We start from the raw sequence: 13728 nt of genomic DNA on the forward strand, positions 1-13728 counted from the left end.
TATAAGTTCATCCTACTGTTTCCATTTTAATGTCTTAGTTTGTGTTATTAAAATCCAGAATTTATTTGTACCTTTGTTTTGTACAGTTTAATAGTATGACAACTGAAGAGGGATGATATGAGTTCAAAATGCATTTTGTTAAAGGTACTTAAAAAGAATAAAAAAAGAGTGTTATAACATACAGAAGTTGTGATAAGTTTGGGAAAAAACAGCACTATTAGGTTGCTGAAATAATAATTTAATACAAACCTAAGCAAGAAGCAAAACGAAGAAAAATTTTTAATTTTAAATGCTACTGCACTTAACTGTTATTTTTAAAACAGTAGTTTTATTTACTATGGAACAAAGCACACTTTATATATTTATTTATACTATAATGTATATTCTAAAAACATTTATAAAACTTTAAATTTTCACTTTTAAAAGCAATGAACATTCTTGAAGCACATTTGTGGATTGCATTTCTGTTATAAGAAACTTTAGTAGAACAACATAAAAGTTTTATAATTTATATTATTATAAACATTTTTGGGGATAAACATAGTGAAATAAAATATATGTTTGGTATTTTTTAATGCATCCAGTTTGAATTAACATAAATATATTTAGATAAAATTGTACTACTGTTTTCTAATACAATTTTTTTTTTTTTTTTTTTTTATTTCAAAATTACATTAATTTATAAGAATTTTACAATTCTTGTAAATTGAAAATAGCTGTTGAAGAGTTAAGATAATTTGTTCAGGAATGAGTTTGATTTGAAAGGAAAGAAATGAACAGTAAAAGCAAAACCAAAAATAAATATAATAAAAATTACATCTAAATTTATTTCTTTTTAGTTTTGATAAGTATGCATAATTAGATGTAATTTCAAAATTTGATGATTATATATTTAATTGGAAATCTTTTTCCAAATTGATCACTATAAATATTGAAACTCTGTGTTCATTTAAAAGTATGTTTTATTCTTTGTGTTGTTTTGAGATATAAAAGTTCTGTTTAACAAAAATAAAATAAAATTTTATTGAAACAAAAGTATTTGATAAAACTAATGAATTTTGATATTAAATGTAATATCTGATACTTTGTTTCAAGTTATTTGTCCAGTAGTAATAGTAAAATGGTACAGTAGAGCATCGTTTATCCGAATCAGTTGGGGACTGGGGTTGTTCGGATAACTGATTTTTCAGATAACCGATTATGTACGAAAAAAATATATTAACCTATCTGATGTTGAAAGTTTTCTCTGTTGCGTGTCACTTCGTGTTGAATTTTTGTTGATTTTAAGCCTAACAAAAATTTTTATAATAATAATTGAGGCTATTATATCATTAAAAATTGTTTCTTTATTTTGTACAAACAAAATAAATATATTGAAAAATATAAAAACAAAAAAATTACACTTTAGAAGTTAATCTAGTATCAAAAACGTTCGATTCAGCACGACACAGTCCGACCGGAATGCTTTCGGTTGACCGACTTTCAGATAAATGACGCTTTACTGTATTTGTGAAATTCTTGAAAAATATATTTAAAATGAATTGTGTATTTAAGTTCTCTCTCTTAGCCCAGTTATGGTTAACAGTTTAAAATCTGGCTATTCTGTGCTTTAAGATGGCTCTAAATGTGTTTTAACTTTTTATTATATTATATTATTTATATTCATTTACTTTTAGATTTCTTTATGTGAATTAAAGAAATCAAATCTAATTTTTTGCTATCTACATCTTTTCATTTAATGATGTCTAGTACAGTAGAGCGTCGATAAGTGGAATGGCCGGAAAGTGGAACGATTTTCAGTTGGACTGTGTCGTGCTGAATCGAATGTTTTTGATACTGAATTTACTTCTAAAGTATAATTTTCATGTTTTTTATATTCTTCAATATATTTATTTTGTTTGTACAAAATGCAGAAATAATTTTTAACGATACGATAGCCTCGATGATTATTATAAAAATTTTCGTTAGGCTTAAAATCGACGAAAATTCAACACGAAGCGACACGCAATGGAGAAAAATTCAACAGGAAGCGATATGCAACGGAGAAAAATTTGAACATCGGACAGGTTAATGTATTTTTTCGTACAAAGTCGGAAACTGGAACAAATCATTAACTGGAAGGACCCCAGTCCCCAATTGGTTCCACTTATCGACGCTCTACTGTAGTATATATATTCTATATTTTTGAATGCAAATTGTTTTATGTATCATTTTGTAAAATGTTTATTCTAAATAAATCCAAATTATTTAGAACAAGTCGAAAGGCCCGATGCAGGCATTGTGGCATACTAAATTACAAATAAAAATAATAATGTATTGAATATTATACTGTAAAAATATAAAATAAATATAAAATAATTTATATTGTTAATGTAAATAGTGGCCGTTTTTGGCATACCATGACAGAAAGAAAGAGACTGGCTTTTTTTCAGCTTTATATAGTAGATCTTTAAAATTTCATGAAATTCATGGAAATTCTGAGCATTTCATGTTTTTTTTTTTTTTGTTTGTTTGTTTGTTATAGAATGAAACACTATTTTGGCATATTTTTCATGTGATACGGAAATGATTAATAATAGCAATTTTTAGTTAAATTTAATAATTATTAACTAACTTTCAGATAATTATTTTATCTGAAAGTTTAAATTATTTGATGACAATAAAAATATTATATAATCAGAAGTAAAGGCAAATTGATTACATAAGATTATAAAAGTTTTTCAAATGTTAAGCTTTCATAGTAATACATAGATTTTTATTATATATAGTTGCGTGTTAATGCACTTATTAAAATTGGTGCCTTGAAAGTTCAGTATGAACAAATGGAAAATGCTCTGAAAGATTTTGATGAAGCAATCAAATTGGATCCCAGTAATGCTGATGTTTATCTTCATCGTGGTCAGGTAAGAAATTAAATAAATAAAAACCAATTTATAATTTTATACTATACTCTGTACAAATTAATTTATATTTATGAATCAATTAATAAAATAACAATTTAAATTTCAAATTCATTGTCAGTTTGAATAATTGAAATATTACATTTCCGGCTGTTTTATATATGTATATAATACAAGAAAGTATTGTAATCATCTTAAATTTGACTTGGAATTTTTTGCAAATCTTGACATTTTGAGATTTCCTGAACCCCAGAAAGTCAAAAAAGGATGGAAATTGTATGTGCATGTGTGTGTGCATTGGCATCTATTTCATTTAATATCTCAGGATGGAGTAAAGATAAAGAAAAATTTTACTTGACACTCTTCTGTCATAAAAAAACATTTATCCAAGTCAAATAAAAAAACTGTCATTTGACTGATTTCCAAGTGTGAAAATGATTGAGAAAGATAATAGAAAATAGGCAGGTCTGTTTACTTTCACAATGGAGGTATGAAAGGGGAGTTATTACTTTCGTGGAAGAGAGTGAATGACATATTTATAAGCTGACGTTGACAGAAGTGTTTTTCTGCAATTAAAAACAAGATTGGTCAAGCCGATCTGATAGCATGATCCACAAAAGTGAATTAAATATTAATTTTGTTTAAAATAAATTTTATAAATTCTTGGAATCAAGTAGTAGTTCAGAAGAATTTTTCACTGAATATACAAGTAAGGGATGTAGATTATAGATTCCAGAGGAACTGGGTAGTTTTTACTATAGCTTACAGCAGGAATAGTCAACCTTTTTATACCTACTTTTTGTTGAGTAAAATTTTCCAACTGCCCACTGGTTTTGCAGTAAGTTAATTTAGTGCAACTGCAAAGTATTCTTATTTTTGAGTGGTGGTTTAGTAAAAATATGTAGTTAAATTTATCTTTTTATTTATATTTTGCATATGTTTATAATACACAGAAATTTTTTTTGCCAGTGTGTCAAGTGTTTTTTTTTTTTTTTTTACATCAAACTGAAAAACGTAGCAAAATCTGGCAATGCCAACTCCACCATGAAACGTGCTCAACTCGAATGATGGCCACTGTTACAGTACAACGTGCTCTATCAGTAAGTCATAGATGAGTGGTAATAAAGGAAAGTAGCTTTGGCATAGGACAAAACCCCTACCGACCACCACGAAAGCTCAAATTGCTCACTAGTGGGTGGTAGGGACCAGGTTGACTACCACTGGTTTACAGTGACTGTAAATGAAAATGTTCAGTTTCGTTTTGCATATGCGTGTGGACATGAGCAGTAAATGGATTGAATGGATCAAAATCTCAAATATAATGTCTGACTGACACACACAAAAGTCCTAACATAAGCACTTCACTACTATGGTGGAGTGTGCTAAAAAGATCAAGTAATTTTACTTGCCTTGCAGGGCCATCAAAGCAAGGCACCAAGCAATTTTATGACAAAGAACCAGGCTTTACTTTGTTGTCTTTTCTCTATGCAAGTTGACTGGAAAATTTTTCTGTTAATTGAGTCATGATGGTGAAAAGGAAAGAACTGAGAGTTGACATTGAAGGAGATGGTTGATCTTTTATTTGTTTTTAGAAAACAGTAGCCAAAGAATGATGACAGAACATTTTGGTATAAGCAAGATGATAGTAAGCAATATCCAAAAACATAAGGATGAGTACTTGGAGAGAGAGATGATAAAGCAGAGATTTACGATTAAAATAGAGAAAAACTTTGCTCGATGAAGTCAATGAAGTTGCATTACACTGGTTCAAACAAATGAGGGTAGTTAATACTCAAATGTCTGGGCCAATGATCCAAGAAATTGCTGAAAAGTTTGCAAAGGAGCTCAGGGTATTAGATTTCCAAGCATCAAGTGATTGGCTCATGAAATTTAAACTACAACATGAGGACTCCCAGAAAGTGTTTTGTAGTGAATCTAATGAAGTTTCAGTAGAAGTTGTTGAAGAGTTCATTGAAAGATTTCCAGACTTCACCTGTGACTGCAAAGATGTGAACATTTTTAATGCTGACAAGCATGGACTTTTTCTTTCAAGGTGATGCTCGACAGGAACCTTGTTATGAAGGGTGACAAATGTAAGAGTGGAAAACTTTCTAAAGGATGTTTCACAGTTCTACTGTGTATTAGCATAACCAGAGAGAAGCTAAAACTTTTGGTGATTGGTAAATTCATACTTTACCTAAGGTACTGAATGTCAACCAATAAACAAATACCTAATGTGGTATTTGTTTATTTATTGGTGGTTCCAATTTTTTAAACTAGTATGTTCTATTTCTCATTCTAATTTGGTTGTATATTCAGATCTGTTTAGGATTGAAAATGTTAGTTGCTAATAAAAACACTTTACAGCTGGTGATATAAAGGTTTTGTGGATGTTTTGTGGAATGCAACAAATAAGCTATATAGTATCCTTAGTAGAAATTTCAAATAAACTGTTTTTTTTTTATATGCAGTAAACAGCAATGAAAGTTTTGTAAACAATAACATAGTGTGTAAATTTTATATTAAAATATTACTATATGAAAACAACAACAACAATGAAAAGAAACTAGATTTTAAATTGAACCTATTGTAATGAACTGATAAGATCATAAGATATTGAAAATTTGTAAGAAGAAACACTAAACCACACAATCATAGTAGAACACAACACTGAAACAAATGAAAAGACAGATGGACAACAGTGGGAATTTATAGGTCTACAGTTTTTTTTAAATTGCAGCCAAAGACACTAGGAATGAAGTTTTTAGTAGTGCAACTTTTCAATTTTCATAAACATGCTTCAAAGAAATTTAATATCAAGATTTTTAATTTGGATACTAAATAAGAATTGTTATAGCAAAAATTTATATATGGGGAGTTCAGATATTGGATAAGGTTGGTTGTTTCTTATAGGGACTACTATCAAATATAATTTTAATATTACAATGTTCTGTTCTGAACAGGCTTTATCAGGAATAATAAAATTAAAATCTCTTTTTAAATTAATGTATAAGTTGTGAATGTATTATTATTTTTATTTGTTAGATTATGCTTTTGACTGACAATATGGAACAAACTTTATCGGACATGGAAAAAAGTGTTGCTGCAAATCCAGATTTTCCATCTGCTAGAGTACAGAAATGTTATGTTCAGTATAGAAATGCATTAAATCATCATGATGAGAAAAAAGTTCAAGCTGTATTAGAGGAATTTGAACAAATTCTTGAACAAATGTCAACATCTACAGAATGCCTTTTATTATATGCTCAGGTAAATAGTGTATTATTTAAGCTGTAGCTAAAGTTAATTTTAAAAATATTAGCATAAATATATAATGATTTCTGTATATAGTAGTTATTTAATATTTTTCAAATGCAGTTGTTTTTGATTGAACAAGGAGCTTTTATCTTGAAAGCAGTTCTAAAGTTGTATTTATGATAGTAAAAATTTAGTTCTATTTAGATCTGTAATATCCAATTACCTATTACTAATGATAAATTGCTAAGTAAATTTCAGTTATTATATTAATACAATTTTGTTTTAATTTTATATAATAATAATAATAAAATACTATTAAATTTTTTTAACACAACAAAAATTTTTGTCTAATTCTCAAATGTGTGTAGTAAATTGGATTTTAATCTAATTCAGATTAAAATCCAATTTACTTAAACTGTTTTCTAGAGTGCATTATTAGAATTATTATAAAATGTAATAATCATAACCTTAATTATATAAATTGATCTTAATTATAATTAAAATTTAACTACAAGATAAAATTAATTTGTATAGGACTATTAGTGTTCAGATAACATAATTGATCTGTGCATTGAATGAAATAGTTGAGTTAGTATTAAATCTTACTCTAAACTTTTCTAAATTTAAATTATTTTAAATTTTCTAACCATTAAACTTATCGTCAGACAGTAATGTATTAATTTTGTAATGTTAAAATATTTTAATAATTAAGTAATTTAATAGCTACAAAGAAGCTGAGCAGTAAATATTAGCATATAACTTTAGAAAAATAGTAAAATTTAGTACTCCTTCTGCCCTGAAATAGTTATTTTTGCAAGCTTATGATTTTTGGCAGTTTCTATTCAACTTGATTTTTAGTTGAATCAATATTCTTCCTATGTTTTTGATTCAAACCAATCCAAAAAGCTACTTGGTTTTTCATTTATTTGTAAAATATGTTTATAGATGACGACAGAGATTTTTAAAAATGCACTTGCCTGCTATCATTGCAAAATGACTTGAAAAATTACAAGGATGGATGAAAATTTGGAGCCAAATAAATAAAATTAAAAAAAAAACCGAGTAATAATGCTCAATGCTGTTTTATAACTATTACAGTCAGAACTGTTGAAGAGAGCTGGAATTTTTTCCTAGGGCCAGAGAAAATTTAGGGCCCTAGTTGTTCTTATCTCTAAAATTAATATTATTTTTACTAACTAAAAATAAAATCATTAAGACTGCCATTTATTAATAAAGAAACATTCTATGTATTTCATTTGTTTAAAAAAAAAGATCAAAAGGGACCTGCTTTTTACAGCCCTTGCTACAGTGCTTTAAAAAATGAAAAAGTGGAACTTTGTACTACACTTACTGCATTAAAAGAATTAAAACTTAGTTTTTGAACAATTTTCCTATTATGGAAACAAGTAATATGTTCAAAAGAATAATGCTGTAATGACTACAAAATTGTTCATATCAACAAAGAAAAAAATGAGATATGAGAATATTTGATTAATTAATATCAAATGTAATGTTGAAGGTAGATTAAAAGCTTAAAATTGTATTAATGTTAATTAAAATGTTTAATTATTGTGTTAATTTAATTTTTATGCATATTAAATAAATAGAAGTTACTGTTTCCATTGAAATTTTTATTGTTTTTAATATTTTCTATAAATATGACTATTTTAAGATAGAGAGAGTAGTAAGTAACTTATATTCAATAAAATATAAAATGATGTAAATTTTTTAATATTGTAGTGAAATTAATTCATAAATATGTATAATTACATTAAATGATTATCTCACTTAATATTAAATTTACTTAAAAATTTATACTTACAATAAAATTTCTTTTGAAAATCTTATTAAAAAGTTCTACTAAATAGGTATAACAGATAAGATTTTTGTTTTTGGACTACAGTGGAACCTCACACAATGAGTATTTTGCATAATGAGCAAAACAAATTGTAAAAGTTTTCCTCACTTAATGAGCGATATTTCACATAACGAGTGATGAGGAGAGGGGAAGTCCCAAATTGTGCGCATGCGGCATGTTTCATCAGTCTGTTTAGCACTCCTTCCGCTAGCATCTTAGTGTCGCTTGTGATCACATTTTCTTCCAAACTTGTGTTCATACATATTACTTATAAACATCAACAACCAAAGCCCATTATGTAATAAACATGTCAAACGATATGCCAAATTCTTGGGTCATTAAATTTAATGACTGATTCCAAATTAAATTTTAGAGGTGTCTGAATTAAAAATTAACTATTTATAATTATTAAATTTAATATGAGATGGAAACATAACTGCCTACCTCTAGTCAAATTAATTAATTTCTAATATTTAATTATAGCCTTTACATAACCTAAGAATTTGGCATATTGTTTGGAGTGTTTATCAAACATATTAGCTGTGATTTTTTTTTTTTTTTTTTTTTTTTTTCTGCAAATCAAATTCTCATTTCAGGATGGTTCATTCCATGCTAGAAGAAAAGATGATGATGATTCACACTCCTTAACAGTGTATATTGTACAATTTTTTTTGAATAAACATTATACATAAAACATGTGAGCATTTTTTCGGCCTGGAATGCATTATCGTATTTTACATTAATTTCTATGGGAAAAATTGTTTCACTTAATGAGTGTTTTGCATTATGAATAAGACTCTGGAACGAATTATGCTCGTTAAGCAAGGTTCCACTGTATTTAAATAATCTAACATAAATATATTTATAACAAATATTTAATTAAAAATTTGCAAACATTTTATATTATTACATTTATTAAAAATGCAGGTATTATGTGAAAGGGAAGAATATGAAAAGGCCAATGAACTTTTCAAAAAAGTTGAAGAATTAAGTCCATTTGATCCAAATGCATATGTACATAAAGGGTATGATGATATTAAATGTTTATTTTTAATAAAAGTTGACTATTTTAAAATTTAATCTTTAGAATTACAATTAGGGACAACATTTACAATTACAGTCATTAATTTTTATATTAGATTTCTAACTTAATACATGAAAATCATTTGATTTTGTATTTTGAAACATGCATTATTTGCTTATGAGAGCATGCTCTTGAGTGTGTAAGCTTGTTTTGGCTTATAAGAATACTGTACTGCTATATCAATGTAAATGTGCTGATACAGTAACTATTCAAAGACATTTGTGGTAACAGTTTTAAAAGTAAAAACCAAAATTAAGAAATGCTTCTGATACTATGAAGTTTATTTTAAAAAATAGTGAAGTTTTTAGGTACTTTGAGGAATATAGTGTTGATTTGCCTCATCTATAAGAACATGCTTTTATATGCATGAAAATATATGGTATTATGTACTCTAAAAGCTCAACATAAAAAGGCATTAAGGAATATTTTGTTGTGAGTGCTTTTGATGCTGATATGATGTCTTCAGACGCAAATATGAATCGAATGTTTTTCTGAACAAATTTTAAATTACAAACAAGAGTGACATTAACCGAATAGAATATAAAAACTTTTGGAACAAAAAGTTTTTAAAGACTTTTTTAAAAATCGCATAACGAGTTATCCAAGATGGTGTTACAGCATCACCACATTCTGCTTTGGGACTGTGTTGCTTAGAAGCTATGGTGAAAGGGTCTGGTGCTCATTTGGGAGTCCCTTTTCACCACGTTATTGTTCCTTTGCAACTCTCCCACCCTTGAATTACCTGGAATTTGGATCGGCTTGTATAAGCTATTAAATAATTCTAATTAACTGCATTTCTCTACCATCCCCACACTTTCCACCTTCTCTGTGTATTTAAGCACATGCGCATAGATGTTGTGCGATTTTTAAAAATAAGTCTTTAAAAAGTTTTTATATTCTATTCAGTTAATGCTGTTCCTGTATGTAATTTAAAATTTGTTTGGAAAAAACATTCAATTCATATTTGTGCCTGAAGATGTTCAATTTCTTAATTTTACAATTAAGTTTTATTTTTGGATTTTAGTTCATAATGAATTGGAATTGTAAGTCATTTAACTGTTTTTAAGTGTAATTATTTTTACATAATCTTTGAATATTCTATATTATAGATATTATAGCAGTTTCCAACTTGTGTTCTACAAATTTGGGATTCCACAATAAAATTACTTTTGAGCTTTTAATTGATAGTTTAAAGAAATATATATATATATATGAAAAATTTATATAAATAAGGTTTCTAAAATAATTATTTCATAGGAATAGCAACTTCTGCACATACTCTGCACAGCTAACATTTATGGAAAATAAAATCCATTCTTGTGTTTTCAAAGACTAAAAAAAATTGCTCATTCCTGTTAGAGAAACTGTTGCTCAGGGGATAGCAATGTTCAAATTCTTGAGTGATTGTTTAGCAATTCCTAAAAAATCAAATGCAATAGAGTCTCTCATTAATTGAGCTCCTGCCAAATCTGCTTATGAAATCATTTGTGAAAACTAATCTTTCACATTAGTTACTACTTTGAATTAATATTATTTGCTTTTACATTATTAATGTTTTTTTTCTGTAAGTTAAATAAATTACTTTTGAATTTTTATATATTGTTTTATTTATAATCCACGAAAATTGTAACGGCTTTGAAAGGGTTTTGTGATTAAAGTAAGTTGGAAGTTGCTGCTATGTTATATTTCATTACAAATAAAACATTCATAAATTATAATAAAAGATGCCATCAAAAATAGTAGGAAAAGAACAATAGTTGTATTGTGAAAGTGGATATAATAAATTGTAATACATTTCATTCAAAATAATTATTTATTATCACATACTTTTTGTCAATATCCATATCATAAATGGAAGCCATTTTTGAACATCTGTTGACCAGCTTAGTACAATATACACAAATTCTTATAGTGATGCAAAATGACACACCTTTATTTGCTCTTTTAACGTCAGGAAGAGAGATAAATTGGCTGGAGCCAGATCACGGCTGAGGGTGATTCATCAGAATACATAAATTCCATTTTTGGCCAGATACTGTTGGACTTTGATGTGTAACAAACACATGATGCTTCCTGTTATCTTGGATCGAACTGCACCAGCTATAACACTGTTCAGTGTTATAGCTGGTGCAGTTCGATCCAAGAGGCTCTTGTGCCAATAAAACAAACTAAAGCATATTAAAAGTTATAATATACTTTGTTATATATCACAAAATGTAAAATAGCAAAAATTTTTAACCTGTCAAGACACATTTATTTTTTATTGTTTATTGTTTGTTTATAAATACTATCATTTTATCTATTTGACAACAATATCAAAATGGTAAATTTATATTATATTAATATTCATTTATATCCAAATTTAACATTATCAATTTTCATGGGTAAATTAAAAAAATAAAATTTATAAAAAATATAAGTTTTTATTTTATTAAGTTTTATTTAATATGGTATTTTGTTTCTAATATATTGTTTTTATGTTTAGAATTTTAGTACTTCAGTGGAAGCAAGACATAAATGAGGCAATTTCTTTATTAAATAAAGCTATAGAATTAGATTCAAAATGCCAATTTGCATATGAAACACTTGGGTCAATTGAAGTTCAAAGGTAAGCAAATTTTTTAAGATAGATTTGATAAATAATATATAATTATTGGGTTTTTTATTATGCTTTATTTAGTTGAATGTATGAAAACTGTTTGTGTGGAAATAATAAACACTAAATTAATTTAAAAAAAAAAAAACATTTTTACATTGCTGTTATGAAAATATCCTTTCCATTTTGAGTAGTAATTTAAAAATTTCTTGTTATGCCATTTGTTTTTTTAGCCAATAAAAACTTTGATATGTAATTAATATTAAAAATTAGGCTTTGTTTTTTTTCTGCATCTGTTGTAATTATTATGGTTGTTATCTTATTCTATGAAGTTAGTTTAATGAAATTAAAAGTTACACAATTATTTGTTCTCATATTAAGAAATAGTTTTCCTCGTTCATAATTCTTGCATTTTGTAGTAAAGAACTCATTTGAGATGCTTAGATTTCTTTTACTAAGTTCAAAATACACATTTATCATGGTAATTACTTCACTGCTCTTTACTGGAAAATGTTGCAACTATAAGCATAAATATGGGGCATTTGATAGTTGGTGCCCAAAATATTGGTTTTTTTTTTCCAACTAAATGTGTTTTATAACTAAACTTATTACTTTTTGAGCCATCTTTATAAGTAAAGAATAGTAGTATATACAAAGTTGAATGATGTATAAGGTTTTGTACAAAATATAAAATTTTCATTATATATTGATGGTAATTTGGTTACAATTTGTATCTGTTAAAGTAAAGCATTTTAACCATAAGATATTTGAGGGGTGAAAAAGTAGGTATGTAGTTTTTATTATGGAAAAATAGCAGATGATTACAAAGATTTGATTATTAGATAGCTTTGTTAAGTCACAATATGGATGACAGAAATTGCATTTAAGCACAATATATTTAAGTGCTGAAAGTGCTGGCCTTCAGTATTCACACATTCACACATCCCTGTAATCTAATTTTTAACTCAAGTACACTAAATGGCTGGATGACTGAATTGTTAAAGTGGCAGCCTACTGCTTGCAAGCTCCAAATTTGAATTCAGACAGGTTGAAAAACCCCAGGAATTTTTGAGGGTGATTCATCAAGATATGCTTGGTCCTGTCCCTCACTGCCAACCTCCCCATTGTGGATCTGGTTGAATGGGCTTGCTAGAAAGGTAAAGCCCTCTTAGCACCCATAGGGCAGAAAGAGATTTAAAAAATTCAAACACACTTTTGCACAGTTTTTTATTATTATAAATTTCTTGGCATGCTTTTCTTATGAATCAAATCATAGTGCGTAGTTTTTGTGAAAATACTTTCTTTGATAACACACCAAAAGAAGTCCATTGGTGGTGAGGACAGAGTGATCATGATGGCCATTCAACTGACTTCTTCAACCTATCACAAATAATGAATGAGAAATAATAACAGATATAAAAGAAATAATAAAGAACCCTACTTCAAATGTTAATAATTTGGTTTCATCTTAAGCATTATTGTTGGTTTGTTTCAAATATGTAATGGTGCTCTATTTACTTGGTAGCTTATTATCTACATAATAAGCATTAGGACATACACTTCACTTTATATTTACACAAAAGAAAAATAGCTATAAAACTTTATCATAAGTATTAAAATTGATATGAAATGGGAACATTTATTACTCATTATTAGTACTTTTTCCTGAAAATAATTTAATTCATTTGGTAGTTTCAATCAAAAAAGATTCCATTCATAAATGTTACTTCTAATTCAAAATTTTAAATTTTATTCTTCCAAACAATAAGCTTCATTTAAATCTGTTAAACATTAATTCCTGAAGCAAGATTTAAATCTTTGACCTGATTGAACAGGAATAATGTTTTAACACACAGTTTTTATGTTGATACTAATGAAGATTACTTGCTACAGATGCTGGTTAGAAATTTTAAAAGTTACATTGAAATACACTTATCTCTTGATTTTGTCATCTGGGCCATCAAAATTCAGTAATAAAATTTAATATTTTTGTACCAACACACAAACAAAAAAGTAGTTACTGTTTTAAATT

The 13728-nt window shown here is 27.2% G+C and overlaps 1 protein-coding gene across 2 annotated transcripts in view; it reads left to right on the plus strand.

Annotated features, from left to right (window-relative positions):
* Window positions 1–13728, plus strand: part of Tom70 (translocase of outer membrane 70) — a 49572-nt gene that overhangs the window by 33189 nt on the left and 2655 nt on the right. For both annotated transcript variants that reach the window (XM_067275566.1, XM_067275567.1), the window contains exons 7-10: window positions 2769–2903; window positions 5946–6170; window positions 8944–9041; window positions 11586–11708. In XM_067275566.1, coding sequence (XP_067131667.1) covers window positions 2769–2903; window positions 5946–6170; window positions 8944–9041; window positions 11586–11708 — 581 coding nt within the window. The remainder of the gene's footprint in view (window positions 1–2768; window positions 2904–5945; window positions 6171–8943; window positions 9042–11585; window positions 11709–13728) is intronic.

The sequence above is a fragment of the Centruroides vittatus genome, unplaced genomic scaffold (assembly GCF_030686945.1).
Source record: "Centruroides vittatus isolate TY-2023 unplaced genomic scaffold, ASM3068694v2 contig_628, whole genome shotgun sequence".
Lineage (NCBI taxonomy): Eukaryota > Metazoa > Arthropoda > Arachnida > Scorpiones > Buthidae > Centruroides > Centruroides vittatus.